The following is a 15,208-nucleotide window of genomic DNA, read 5'->3' on the forward strand; positions in this document are numbered from 1 at the left end:
TCCCCCCTGTGCTCCCCCATAGTAATCCCCCCTGTGCTCCCCCATAGTAATCCCCCCTGTGCTCCCCCATAGTAATACCCCCTGTGCTTCCCCAAAGTAATCCCCTCCTGTGCTCCCCCATAGTAATCCCCCCTGTGCTCCCCTATAGTAATCCCCTCCCATACTCCCCCATAGTAATCCCCCCTGTGCTCCCCTATAGTAATCCCCTCCCATACTCCCCCATAGTAATCCCCCTGTGCTCCCCCATAGTATTCCCCTCCTGTGCCCCCCATAGTAATCCCCTCCTGTGCTCTCCCATAGTAATCCCCTCCTGTGCTCCCCCATAGTAATACCCCCTGTGCTCCCCTATAGTAATCCCCCTGTGCTCCCCCATAGTAATCCCCTCCTGTGCTCCCCCATAGTAATCCCCTCCTATGCTCCCCCATAGTATTCCCCTCCTGTGCTCCCCAATAGTAATCCCCTCCTGTGCTCCCCCATAGTAACCCCCCCCTGTGCTCCCCCATAGTAATCCCCCCCTGTGCTCCCCCATAGTAATCCCCCCCTGTGCTCCCCCATAGTAATCCCCTCCTGTGCTCCCCAATAGTAATCCCCTCCTGTGCTCCCCCATAGTAATCCCCCCGTGCTCCCCCATAGTAATCCCCCCTATGCTCCCCCATAGTAATCCACCCCTATGCTCCCCCATAGTAATCCCCACTATGCTTCCCATAGTAATCCCCCCTATGCTCCCCCATAGTAATCCCCCTATGCTCCCCCATAGTAATCCCCCCTATGCTCCCCCATAGTAATCCCCCCTGTGCTCCCCCATAGTAATCCCCCCGTGCTCCCCATAGTAATCCCCCCCCATGCTCCCCCATAGTAATCCCCCTGTGCTCCCCATAGTAATTCCCCCCTGTGCTCCCCATAGTAATCCCCTCCTGTGCTCCCCCATAGTATTCCCCTCCTGTGCTCCCCCATAGTATTCCCCTCCTGTGCTCCCCCATAGTAATCCCCCCTTTGCTCCCCCATAGTAATCCCCCCTATGCTCTCCCCTAGTAATCCCCCCCATGCTCCCCCATAGTAATCCCCCCTATGCTCCCCCATAGTAATCCCCCCTATGCTCTCCCCTAGTAATCCCCCCCATGCTCCCCCATAGTAATCCCCCCTATGCTCCCCCATAGTAACTCCCCCCCGTGCTCCCCATAGTAATCCCCCCCGTGCTCCCCCATAGTAATCCCCCCTATGCTCCCCCATAGTAATTCCCCCCCGTGCTCCCCCATAGTAATCCCCTCCTGTGCTCGCCCATAGAAGTGCCCCCACAGAACATCAGAAGCAAACAAATAAACTCACCTAGTGCAAGCTCCACCGCAGCAGCGCGTCTCCCGGCAGCCGGCGCTCCTCTCCTCTCTTCTTCTCTCCTCCAGTACAGATGCTGCTGCCGCACACACACACACCGTACTCACCCGGAAAACCGGGAAGGGTGTCCTGGATTCCAGGGATGCCCCTGCAGCTATCGGAGCCCACCGGAGGCTCTTCTAAACCTCCAGTGGGCCTGTCCGACATTAAAAGAGTTTACCCGGCGGCGCCCCCTTTGATTGATGGGGTGATGCGCCCTATGTGGTTGCACAGGTCGGACACCCCTAAGGCCGGCCCTGGTACTGTGCATATGTCATGTACACAGGGGTGATTCTAGCCTCTCTGCTGCCCGAGGCGAACTATAGGATGACGCCCCCCCCCCCCCCCGTCAATCCGCCCACATTATAATCCACTACTGCCCCCCCCCACCCACCCACTGCTGTCCCCAACAAACATAATGTTTGGTCCCTTGCTGCAAAGAGGATGTCAGGAGAGGAGGGTGCTAATCCTATAGGAGAGGTCCCAGCAGCACAGAGGAGGTCAGGAGAGGAGGGTGCTAATCCTATAGGAGAGGTCCCAGCAGCACAGAGGAGGTCAGGAGAGGAGGGTGCTAATCCTATAGGAGAGGTCCCAGCAGCACAGAGGATGTCAGGAGAGGAGGGTGCTAATCCTATAGGAGAAGTCCCAGCAGCACAGAGGATGTCAGGAGAGGAGGGTGCTGATCTTTTAGGAGATGGTCCCCCTCTTCCCCCCTTATAGATGGACCCCCTCTTCCCCCCCTTATAGATGGCCCCCCTCTCCCCCCCCCTTATATATGGTCCCCTCTCCCTTATAGATGGTCCCCCTCTCCCCCTCCCTTATAGATGGTCCCCCTCTCCCCCCCCTTATAGATGGTCCCCCCCCCCTTATAGATGGTCCCCCTCTCCCCCTCCCTTATAGATGGTCCCCCTCTCCCCCTCCCTTATAGATGGTCCCCCTCTTTCCCCTCCCTTATAGATGGTCCCCCTCTTCCCTCTCCCCCCCCCCTTATAGATGGCCCCCCTCTCCCCCCCCCCTTTATAGATGGTCCCCCTCTCCCCTCTCCCTTATAGATGGTCCCCCTCTTCCCCCCCCCCTTATAGATGGTCCCCCTCTCCCTTATATATGGTCCCCCCCCCCCCTGCACAGCAGATAAAACAAAAACAAAAAACAGCACACAACTCACCTGTCATCCGTTCCCCCGTCGAGCCTCTCTGGTCTGGTCCCGGCTGATGTGCGGCTGCTGGGGGTATCCCGTCCTGTCCCCGGCAGCGCGCACATCAGAGAGCTCCCTGTGCGCCTGTGGCTGTGACTTCCGGCGCACAGGGAGCTCTCTGATGCGTGCGCTGCCGGGGACAAGATGGGACACCCCCGGCAGCCGCACATCAGCCGGGGGACTAAGGCTGCATTCCCACGTTCCGTGATCTGTTGGAATGCCGGTACCGGAGACCCCTGCGCCCGGACAGCATCTGTAATTAGATGCTGGGAGCGGGGGAGACTGTATTCATAAGCGCCGCGCTGTAGTAACAGCACCGCGCGGCTGATTCATTACAGCGCGGCACTTATGAATACATTCTCCCCCGCTCCCAGCATCTAATTACAGATACTGCCCGGGTGCGGGGGTCTCCGGTACATGGTACAATCAGTGGCGGATTATAATGTGGGCAACTGCCCATATTATAATCTGCCACTGAATGCCGCCCTATGCCGCCCCCATGATAACAGCTGGTGGCGCCGCCTGAGGCAGACGACTCAGGTCGCCTCATCATTGCGGCGCCACTGCATGTACATGTAGCAGAGCTGTGTGTGTACTGTACATATGTAATGTAAATGTCGCAGAGCTGTGTAGGTACTATGCATATGTAATGTACATGTAGCAGAGCTGTGTGTATACCGTGCATATGTAATGTACATGTAGCAGAGCTGTGTAGGTACCGTGCATATGTAATGTACATGTAGCATAGCTGTGTGTATACCGTGCAGTAGTGGATTATAACAGGGGCGTTTCGGGCGGCAGCCCGGGGCCCTGAGCTCCTGGGGGGCCCATGACCACCCAAAAAGACTTATACTTTCAATGGTGTACTGTCTCCTGGCTACACTTCCGCCATGATTTGCAAAAATCACAGGTTTTTTATGGCAATTTTGCACAAATCAGGACATCATGACATTATCTGTCCTGTACTATGAACGCCAGGCTAATGCTGCCTTAGTTACAGTGGGGTGGGGGGGCCCAGGCTTGGTGAACAGCCCGGGGCCTATGGTAAAGTTAATCCGCCCCTGATTACCGTGCATATGTAATGTACATGTAGCAGAGCTGTGTGTGTGCAGTGCATATGTAATGTACATGTAGTAGAGCTGTGTGTGTGCAGTGCATTATATGTAATGTACATGTAGCAGAGCTGTGTGTATACCGTGCATAAGTAATGTACATGTAGCAGAGCTGTGTGTATACCGTGTATATGTAATGTACATGTAGCAGAGCTGTGTGTATACCGTGCATATGTAATGTACATGTAGCAGAGCTGTGTGTATACCGTGCATATGTAATGTACATGTAGCAGAGCTGTGTGTGTGCAGTGCATATGTAATGTACATGTAGTAGAGCTGTGTGTGTGCAGTGCATTATATGTAATGTACATGTAGCAGAGCTGTGTGTATACTGTGCATATGTAATGTACATGTAGCAGAGCTGTGTGTATACCGTGCATATGTAATGTACATGTAGCAGAGCTGTGTGTATACTGTGCATATGTTATGTACATGTAGCAGAGCTGTGTGTACTGTGTATACTGTAACGCTTGTAGATCTAAAAGTACTGAAAAGCTGTGTGTTTCTGTGCATGTATGTTATGAGCTGTATAGGTAATATACATGTAGCAAAGCAGTATGTATAAAGCTGCGTTCACATTACAATTTGCCGACACTTTTCACCTATACACCATCCTGTGACAATTGGACTCCAGTGTTCTTACAAGCATGGATCCAAGAGTTTGATGGCCCCAACAGTCAGTAACTATACTTAGGTCATTTTCCAAGCATATACATGTATACTTCACCACCTTTCCATTTTGACTGGTTACCCATGTAAATATGAAACATGTCAGCAAATTGTAATGTGGCCTAATATGTGTGTAGCAGAGCTGTGTGCATTCTGTGGCATTCTTGGACTGGCCCACAGGGGATCAGGGGAATCCCCCGGTGGGCCCTACGCCTTGTTGGGCCCCTAAGCAGGAGGTGGGCCTCCCTGTCTAGCAGCTCCAGGAAGACATATAATGGGCCAGCACTGCTGCACATGCCTTTTACCCTATCACTCACTGCCTCTATCTAGTAACCTGGGGTTTCATCATATTATATAGAGGCAGGGGGTGACTGGGGTGACAGGCAGCAGCATGTAGGGTGCAGTGCAGTCCCTGTCCTCTCCCCTGGGACCCTCGGCCACCTCCTCCTGTCAGGCTGCCTCCATCTGCTCTATGTGCTGCTGCTGATAGAAGGGACACAGATGGGGAGGAGAGGAGGGAGAGGGGCTGCAGCCTGCACAGTGTGGCCCTGGAACAGCACCTGGAGCTGCAGATCTGACAGCATGTGTGCTGTACCTGGTGCTTTCCTGTATCAGAGGTAAATCCATGTGTGCATGTATGTATATTATGTGAGTCTGTGTGTATGGAGATGTGTAAATGTGCGTATTGTGCATGTGGGTGTACTATGTGTGTGTATATAGGTAACATGTATTTCTTTATATCTTTGTATGATGTGTGTGTGTATAATATTTGTATGTAATATATATGTACATGTTATGTGCACTAATTTGTAACTCCCCCTCCAATACCTAAATATACCTGCCGGGGGCTTCCAGGTGTCAATTAGGCAGGGAGGGAGGAGAAAGAAGCTATTTCAGCTTGCATCTATTCAGGAGCTTGGAGAAGCCTCTTTGACTCTTTGTACTAGAGAATAAAAAACCTTTTCTATGCTATGGAAGCACAGACCAATATATGTAAGGTACCATGTGTCTTCTTGACTTAACCTCTTCTAACAGTGTCAGCAGTTTGGAACACGAATTACAGCTGACAGATTCCCTTTAAAACCTTGTTCACACAACGTATCTTTTGTATAAATCACTGCCGGTCGTGATTTATATAAAACGTACGTTGTATGTGCATGAATGGAATCCTGCCTGGATTGATACGTAATGCTTTGGCCGGGTCACAGAACGCCCGGTGTTTTACAATGTGTGAACATGGCCTAAGGGTGCGTTCACACGCACAGGATCTGCAGCAGATTTGAAGTCGCAGATTCAAAGCAAATCAAATCTCCTGTATGTGTGAACAGACCCTAATTGAGAAGTCTTGTGAAATTAACAAATGACAGGCAGGCATGGGGGAGTGGGAAGATAATAAAGAAACTATACTCACCAGTCCCTGTCACTCTGCGCCGCTCTCTCCTCCACATGCGCTGAAAATAATTTTCAGTCGGGTTCCGTGTATGTCACGGCCCCAGCTCCTTTAGCTGCAATGTTATGGAGCGGCTGATGGATCGCCTGCTCAGCCAGTCAGTGACTGCAGCGGTGTTCATCCCAAGCCAGTGATTGGCTGAGTGGGCGATCAATCAGCCGAGTATGCAACGTTGCAGCTGGAGGAGCTGCAGGAGGCCGGAGACTAATGGTGCGTTTACACGAAACGATTATCGTACAAATTTGCGCGATAACGATCGAATTCGAACGATAATCGTACGTGTAAACGCAGCAAACGATCATACGACGAACGATACATCGCGCATTTTGATCTTTCAACATTGCAAAAAATTCTCAAATCGTTCCGTGTGAACAGTCGTTCGCCGATTTAACCAATGTGTGAGATAGGGTTAAGCGTTCGCAAAACGATCACACAACGAATTTTCCGTACGATATATCGTACCATCTAAACGCTGCTCGTTATGAAAAAAAACGTTACTCCGACATCGTTAATCGTACGATCGGGCCAATTATCGTTACGTGTAAACGCAGCATTACACTACGGGGCCCGGGTAAGTATACTTTCTTTGTTTTGTTAGTTTCATGGGACTTCTTTGAAAAAAACTTCCACAGTGGTGGGGCTGGTGCTCTCGCTAAAAACCATAGTATAGGGGATATCAAGCTGATTGGTGGGGTCCCACTGACCACTGTATAGGGCTTGTTATCCTGTGAATAACTTTGGGAGATGTTGCACTATTGCAATCTGGCATATGGCTTTTTTTTTGGTGTTGGTGGGGGGTGGGGGGTTCAATGCAATGGTAGCTGAGAGTCAATAGGGAAAAGTTAAACACAATACCCATAGGATATTTTTCTGCTTTTTGTTCATTTATGTGGCAGGCTATGCGTTTGATGTTTTACCAAAGACTTCTATAGGGGGGAAATTTGTGTTTTTTTTCTCAGTTCTTCAATAGAAACCTGAAATCACATGATAATGAATCACATGACTGAATAAAAACAAACACAGGGGATAAAACGCCAATAGTAATGTACAGAAAAAGAGAAAACAGCAGAAAAAGTGCCAGGAAAAAACACCAAAAAGCAGGAAAATGTTCAACAATCTTAATCTTGGTTCAGATTTGTAGTGAATTTTCTGCTGCGACTTTTGTGGATTTTGTAGAATTAAAGGGTTACTCTTTTAAAAAAAACTTCCAGTCTTCCAGTACACATCAGCTGCTGTATGTCCTGCAGGAAGTGGTGTATTCTTTGCAGGCTGAAACAGTGCCCTCTGCTGCCACCTCTGTCTGTGACAAGAACTGTCCAGAGTAGTAGAGGTTTTCTGTAGTGATTTGCTCCTGCTCTGGACAGTTCATGTCATGGACAGAGGTGGCAGCAGAGAGCACTGTGTTAGACTGTAAAAAATACTCCACTTCCTGCATGACATACAGCAGCTGATGAGTACTTGAAGACTTGACTTTTTAAAATAGAAGTAATTTACAAATATATATAACTTTCTAACATCAGTTGATTTGAGAAAAAAGCTACTTTTCGCCCGAGTACCCTTTTAAATAAAAAAAAAAAAGTAAATGGGGAAAAATTAGAAAACCTAGACTAGACAGTCTACAAATGTGCCATATTAAGGCCCCTTCACACCAGATTTTTACTCTTTTTGCAGGTGGAGCCTGCTGCAATAGCAAATACAAACCTATAGACAGGAGTGGAGCTGTTTCTGGGAGAAGGCTGTGTTCACACAATGCGGATATATATGTTGCATTTTTAACATGCAGTTTGATTGGTGAACTTATTGAGAGACTTGGAAGATCACCAACCAAATTGCATCATAAACGCACTGTGTGAACCCAGCCGAAAGCTGCCAAGTCTAATCATGCAGCAGCTGATAAGTACTGGTAGACTGGAGATTTTTATTAATAGAAGTAAATTAAAAATTTCTGCACCAGTTGATTTGTAAAACATTTTTTCTTGCTGGAGTACCCCTTTAATACTATTTTACTTTTTAACAACTAGACAGCCCCTTTCGTACAGTCAATGCGGTTTTTCCAGTGATCAAATAATGGGGTGATCCCCGATTTCCTATGAAAGCCTGGCAAATGTAGTGTTACATGCCACCCATACTGCTTGTGTCTACTCTGTAGGATTTCCAGGTGTGGATCCCCTCCGTGTCTTTTTATTTCACCAGCTTTATTAGTATTACTCATTGGCAGCCCTTTCCACATACAATTACATCAGATTGTCAGCAGTCTCCTTCATGTTAACAAATCTCCTGCATATAACCGTATACCAGTGGATTCTAAACTGACAGGTAATGCTGGGAATTGTAGTGTATAGAAATGTCTGTGAACCACAAGTGTCCCTCCAAAAAGTTGGGAGGTATGGAGGAAGGGCTGACTGCAAAGCATTATGGGTAAGCTTGATGTCATGCGTTTTCAGTCATCATCATAAGCTTTACAGCAATAGAGCAGCTTTATCATTCTGCCAGAGACAAAACATGGTCTGATTTGCCCATAGCAACCAATCACATATCACCTTTCAAGCTCTTTTAAAAATAAAGCGGAGCTGTGATTGGTTGCTATGGGCAGGTTAGACTGTCTGATGGTGCATTTACACAGACAGATTTATCTGACAGATCTTTGAAGCCAAAACCAGGAGCAGACTGTAAACGGATCAGGTCATAAAGGAAAGACTGGGATCCATCCTCTTTTTAAATCCATTCCTGGCTTTGGCTTCCAAAATCTGTCAGATAAATCTTTCTGTATAAACACACCCTAAGTTGTACATGGCAACCAATCACAATTTAGCTTTTATTTTAGCAGAGTAATTTGAGAAAGGAAAGTTTAGTGTTTTAGTGTTCTTAGGGTCAATTTACACAGAAAGATTATCTGACAGATTATCTGCCAAAGATTTGAAGCCAAAGCCAAAAATGGATTTGAAAAGAGGAAAAATTTCAGGCTTTCCTTTATGACCTGATCTCTGTTTATAGTCTATTCCTGGCTTTGGCTTCAAATCTTTGGCAGATTATCTGTTAAATAATCTTTCTGTGTAAATGGACCCTCAGTGTGGCCTAACAATAAGCTGTTTGCTTGTTTACAAGTGTGTTTAGTGACCTCTGCATGAAAAGAGAATCGCCAGTCATTAATGGGTTAATGCGTCAGATGTGTTTACCTGCAGTAACCATAGCAACCGTGCACTTTGATGACAAGCGCTTATGTCATAAAGAAGGTTCCATAAAGCAATGCACTGCACCCTGATCAGTGAGGACCTTGAGCTTGACTACTTTACTCCCCCCTACCCTTGAAATCATTTGGAGGTTCTAGCAGGGGAAAGGGTGTGGTCTGTTTTAGACTACCCCTTCATCAAGTCTCCACCTTCTTGAGAAGTAGATCTGGATCTGTGAGGAAGAAGTGATACATCCGCCTAGCCATCAATAAGGTGACAGATATTGCAGCCAGACCTTTTTCTCTTACATCCAGTTTATTATACTTATAGTATGGTTTTATCCTCTAAGCCCAGTGGAGGGGCAGCTCAACAGCCATGGCTCCCTCGAGGTTTCCCCCACAGGGTTTTTTTCCTCGCCTGAGTGCTGGAGGGTGACTCTTCGTGAGTCAGGGGTCTGCCATTTTTAGGTGTCATATAATTTTAAATAAAATTGGGACCCTTTGACACCTGATTACAATGTGTTGTGTCTTTATTTTGCGTTCTTTGGTTTCGCTTATTATGCTTGGGAGTTGGGGATTCATCACATTGCAGAGTCATAAAGCTGAACATCTGTCTGCTACTAGGTTTAGCATTTAAGATGGATCTGCAGCACAGCCATTTTTTTTACTATTTTTTACAATTTTTTATTGATTTTTCCTCTTTCTCTCCCTCCTCCTTTGTAACCACAACTTGACTTGCTTGTTTTTGTTCATCTCCTTCTCTTCTTATCTCATTCCTGGTCTTGGCAGACACTGAGCCACCATGCAAAAGACACTTGTAGGAAGACAGACATTTCCTACCTATGGATAGAGTGGGTGGAGCTAGATGCAAAGAGGAGGGGTGGAGCTACAGAGCTGTGATGTCACTGCTGACACTCTTCTTTATGTAAACAAACACAAATCCAGAAAGCAGCAGAGGAGGATGCCCAAGGACACAGAGACGAGAAAAGGTTAGAGAAAACCACTAATGGAAAGGAACAGATTACAAATTATTCCCTTTTCCAATAAGAAAAAAATGTTGGACAATCTCTTTAAGTAAACACACAAACTTTTATTGTACGTAGTGACTTAGAATGAAGGACAAGTATTGATGCTGACTGCCCCGTTGACAAAGGATGCTTTGCTGAAGCTCACTGCTGTCTTGTCTATCACAAAGTTGCGAATGCACCCTGTGAAAGAATTTCTTGTGGTCAAAGTTGGTGCAAGCAAAGGATCTAAAAATGGGAAGAAAACAGAAAAATATCAGGAAATTTTTATGGCAAGTATAAAGTGAGACTTGAATATTATATTAACTTGCATACCTGGTACGCCTCCAACAAACATAGGCTCTGTGAAGTTGACTTGTGTTCCATTTTGAGGTCCAACAACATGGTTTATCTCCGAATCCACATCCAGCTGCACCACATTTGCATCCCTTATAACTTTAAGAATACATATGGAGATTAGTATTTATTGTAATAAAAAAGTGTGTGTATATATATATATATATATATATATATATATATGTACACACACACACACACACACACAAACACTGTTTATATATTTTGCCAGATTGAATAGACAAACACAATGGCTCGATAACATAATAACATACTGAACCTTTCTTGAGATAAATAAAAAATAAATAAATAATTATATATACAGTGGTGCCTTGGTTTAAGGACTTACAGTATTTCAAAATTGTGACTTGGTTTAAGAGCATTCCTTTGGTTTAAGAGCTCCCTGTACTGGGGGAGTGGGGGAGGAGCATGGTCTGCATGGTGTGGTCTACAGCCCTGTACTTTGACCCAGGAAGTCTCCCTCACCTTTCAAATAATAGCAGATCCACTTCAGGCTGGGGCTTACATCAGGGGACAGGACTGTGGGGGTAATCTCTTCATAGCTGTAATCCCTCTCTCCCCGGACAGAGAGTGCTGCATGTATGTGCCCACATCTGCCCTGCTCATTCCTTCATGCTCCCTGCAGTCTCTGTCCGCCCTTGTGTTTCCCACCCTCTCTTACTGTACAGTAATTTATATTATCACATATTCTGCTGTTTCTGAATGTTTGTTTCATCTGTTTTACATGTTATTCAGAATAATAAATCATTATTTTTGGGGTGTGGAACCAATTGTCTGCATTTCTATGATTTCTTATGGGAAAATTTGCTTTGGTTTAAGAGTGGATTTGGATTAAAAGCGTGGTCCCGGAACGAATTATGCTCATAATCCAAGGCACCACTGTGTATATATATATATATATATATATATATATATATATATATATGCTCAAGTCCAGTTGTTTGGCATTTCAATATCGTTGGCTGACGATACTACATCAAAACCACAGAGTGGCCACAGGTATTGTAGATCAATAAGTGTAGATCAATATGTGTAGAATATATAAAGATATTGACACGTGTATGCCTAAATTTTACTAAGTTTATGTTACAGTAAAGTTATAATGTAAAAGTAAGAGAGTTTCACAAACCTGCTATCCTGTGCCATTGTCCGTCACATAGACTCTGCTTTGGAACAACATGGGTAGAGAACTCTTTAGTCCCAAAGTTCACTTTCACTACAACCTGTATTAAAATATAAATGTTAAAATATATTAACTGGACTGTAATATTGGTACAAGACCAAGCAGCTTACCACTTGCTTAGAAAAAGCGTTTGACATGTAGAAACAATGAAGAAAAGAGGGTCCAACAACAATGAGAATGTGATCAAATCCAAGTTTATTCACATAATCCGGCAGAGAGAAAGATTAAGTGAATAAACTGGATGCTGATCCTCTTCTCTTCAAGTTCCGTGCGCCTGTTTTCGGGATTGCAGTCATTTTCAGCATTCATCCAAACACTACTGTGGCTACATTAGACTGAGTTCCTTGGTTCTGTTGGACATGCTGCTTTTTATATTGTAAAGACAAAAGTTTTGTTCATAGGACAAGCGGGGAAAAAAGCCTGTTGACTAAGCAATTCTTCCCTTGCTTTCTGTGTGCATAACTGAAATGGTCCCATAGACTGTGTGTGGCTTGGAGCTGGGAGAGAACACACTTAGGGGCCTATTCCAAGGGAGCGATAATCGGCCCGATTCGGCCGATTGTCGCTCGGTGGAATAGAGAAAACAATCAGCCGATGATCGTGTCATCGGCTGATCGTTTATTTAGTGCCAGACCTAAAATCATCGGTCCCCCACCGCGCATCGCTACGGTGGAATAGCAGTGCGCGGCGGCCGGCGACCGGCGATTTGAGAAGAACCATACATTACCTGGCAGGACTTCTCCTCCACTCCGTCTTCCTCCCCAGGTCCCGGGGAGGAAGAAGGAGCATAGGAGAAGCCCTGCCAGGTAATGTATGGTGCAAGGGCTGCAAGGACATCGGTAACGATGACCCTGCAGCCCTCGTTCAAAGATCATCGGGCTGTGGAATAGTCCCAGTAAATGAGCGCCGATCTGCTAGATCGGCGCTCGTTTACATCGTTGATCGGGCCCTGCTCGGCCCGTGGAATAGGACCCTATAGGCTCCGTTCACACGGAGTAAAACTGGCGTGTCATAATGGCCGTCTATGGGAGGCTCGTGCGCCTCCTCTCTCTGCGCTGAAGAATGGACATGTCCATTCTTCAGCGTGGGGAGACGCGGAGAGACGAGGCGTGCAAGCCTCCCATAGACTGCCATTATGACACGGAGGCTGGCGGGATTCCGCGTTGGAGAATTCTGCTAGTTTTACTCCGTGTGAACAGAGCCTTAGTGTGCACTTCTCCCTGCAATTGGTCAGGGTCTTAACATTCAGAGTCTGACCAATGAAAACCTTTGACATGTCTCCACAGCATGTCAAAAGAGACAGTGCCCATTAAATTTGACAACCTTCAGTACAGTTCAGTATTGCAAACATATCTTTACCTGTCCGTCCTTCATGTGCAGATTTAGATATTCTCCATATGTATTTTGAATGTGGAATAAAATACCCGAGAGGCTTCTTGGACGAAATTCTACTACAAATTCAAATTTTACTCCGGAATTGAAAGATTCTGCTACAAAAAAGAAAATACACAATCTGTGTAGTTGGTTACCTATTGAGTGATCATTTAGATTTTGTGTGTCACTTAGAAATATTACTAAGGTCTAGAGATGAGCGAACCTCAAGCATGCTCGAGTCGATCCGAACCCGAACTTTCGGCATTTGATTAGCGGTGGCTGCTGAAGTTGGATAAAGCCCTAAGGCTATGTGGAAATCATGGATATAGTCACTGGCTGTATCCATGCTTTCCAGACAACCTTAGAGCTTTATCCAAGTTCCGCAGCCCCAGCTAATCAAATACCGAACGTTCGGGTTCGGATCGACTCGAACCCGAACCCGGTTTGCTCATCCTTACTAAGGTCTCTTCTGCATCTACGAATACAGGTCAGTCAGTTTAAAGACATTGGGGGAGATTTATCAAACATGGTGTAAAGTGAAACTGGCTCAGTTGCCCCCAACATCCAATCAGATTCCACTTTTTATTTTCCAAAGAGTCTGTGAGGAATGAGAGGTGGAATCTGATTGGTTGCTAGGGGCAACTGAGGCAGATTCACTTTACACCATGTTTGATAAATCTCTCCCATTGTCTTTTTTAAATCTGACGATGAGTCCCACAGTAAGTAGTCCACAAATCCTGTAATATAACATGCCTCTTGTTAGCCAAGATTTGTGTAGGTCCCTAATCTAATTTGAGTGTTAAAACTCTAGGGGGGAGATTTATCAAACATGGTGTAAAGTGAAACTGGCCCAGTTGCCCCTAGCAACCAATCAGATTCCACCTTTCATTTTCCAAAGAGTCTGTGAGAATTTACACTATGTTTAATAAATCTCCCCCTGTGTCTCTAACCTACTTTTGCTGAATAGAAGTGTAGCTGTGATGCTGTGTTTGCGGGGTTGTGTTGCGCAGATCCAGTGGGCTTGGTCCGGCAGCAGTGGTGTGTTGCTGAACCAGTTGGTCGCTCCCTCTATGGGTGCTGGTGCTGTGGCAGTAGTGGTTGCCCTCTGCCCTGCGCCATTTAGGAACTTACATTACCTTGCTTTTTTCAACTTCCCCTTTCCCCAATAAATAATAAAAACTAATCAATTATATCTGTATCCCAAAATAATATCAATAAGAACTACAACTCATCCTGCAAACAAGAACCCATATGACTAAGCTAATGAGAAAATAAAAATGTTAAGGGTCTTAAGGGAATGCAGCAACACAATAATTAAGTTTTTTGTACAAAAATACTAAAATGTAAAAAAAAAAGCACCCACAAAATACATATTTAGTATCACTGCATTAATATCAACCCACAGAAAAAAGAGAACATATTGTTTTAGTATATGGCTAAAAAGGCCAAATTGTTCCCTAAAACAACTTCTTTCACAACATTTTAAATGAGTAGAAATATAAAAAAAAGTTTGGCTCTTGGAATGTTCTATTAAAAAAATTGTAAATTCCTAAAGGCCCAAAATAGAAAGGGTAAGATGGTGTCCTCTGCTATATTAAAATTTAGTTTCTTTTATTGGGTGCAAGAAAACATTGTATCAACTGGATAACATAGTAGAATTTTTTTTTTCTTTTGAGGTGCTGGTATTGACTCACATATTCATGTTAAAGAATTGCTGTTGTCAGGACCGGCCAGACAGGGTCTAACTGCTGTATAACACAGTGTTTCTATTCATTAGGTCATTACCTAAAATGACATATCCTCCTTCTGAAGAAATATAGGTTCCGGATTCCATGGGGCCTTCAAAACAAGGTGTTACACTAAATGTCTGGGATGGAGTGGTTACAGTGCGCCCATTGAGCTGCAGGTCTCCGAGGCAGCCATTGAAACTGTACACTGAATTGATCTGAAGGAGAGTAAAACATGTAATTATATGCAACTCTACAAGTATAAAAATACACATTGCTTTAGAGGGACGTCATGTCTATCCAGGGCTGTATTATCCACTAGGCACCCATGGACCAGTGCCTAGGGCAGCACCTTGGGGGGGGGGGGGTCGGGGGGCAGCACCAGGGAGCAGGGGGAGGAAACAACTTTTTTTTTGTTTTTATATTTTTTGTCTCCCACCTCCAGTTCAGACTTGCCAGTTAATCCAGTGTCTTTTTGAGGGGGCAGGGGGGAGTATGGTGGTATTGGTTAGGTCTGGTATGGGGGTGTTATCCATTCACAGCAAGGCGGTATTGGTCAGGTCTGGTGTGGCGGTG

At 45.6% G+C, this 15,208-nt stretch overlaps 1 protein-coding gene across 2 annotated transcripts in view; it reads right to left on the bottom strand.

The window, feature by feature from the left end:
- Window positions 1-10,035: 10,035 nt before the first annotated feature.
- LAMA4 (laminin subunit alpha 4) overlaps window positions 10,036-15,208 on the bottom strand; it is a 110,916-nt gene continuing 105,743 nt past the window's right edge. Inside the window, exons 36-40 of one of the 2 annotated variants that reach the window (XM_069974859.1) lie at window positions 14,691-14,850; window positions 12,891-13,018; window positions 11,478-11,571; window positions 10,307-10,426; window positions 10,036-10,219 (exon numbers count right to left, since the gene is read on the bottom strand). In XM_069974859.1, the coding sequence (XP_069830960.1) occupies window positions 10,074-10,219; window positions 10,307-10,426; window positions 11,478-11,571; window positions 12,891-13,018; window positions 14,691-14,850 (648 nt within the window). In that variant the 3' untranslated portion in view covers window positions 10,036-10,073. Of the gene's footprint in view, window positions 10,220-10,306; window positions 10,427-11,477; window positions 11,572-12,890; window positions 13,022-14,690; window positions 14,851-15,208 lie in introns of both variants that reach the window. The other variant, XM_069974858.1, reaches the window with a different exon arrangement.

This window comes from Dendropsophus ebraccatus, chromosome 6 (genome assembly GCF_027789765.1).
Source record: "Dendropsophus ebraccatus isolate aDenEbr1 chromosome 6, aDenEbr1.pat, whole genome shotgun sequence".
Taxonomy (NCBI): domain Eukaryota; kingdom Metazoa; phylum Chordata; class Amphibia; order Anura; family Hylidae; genus Dendropsophus; species Dendropsophus ebraccatus.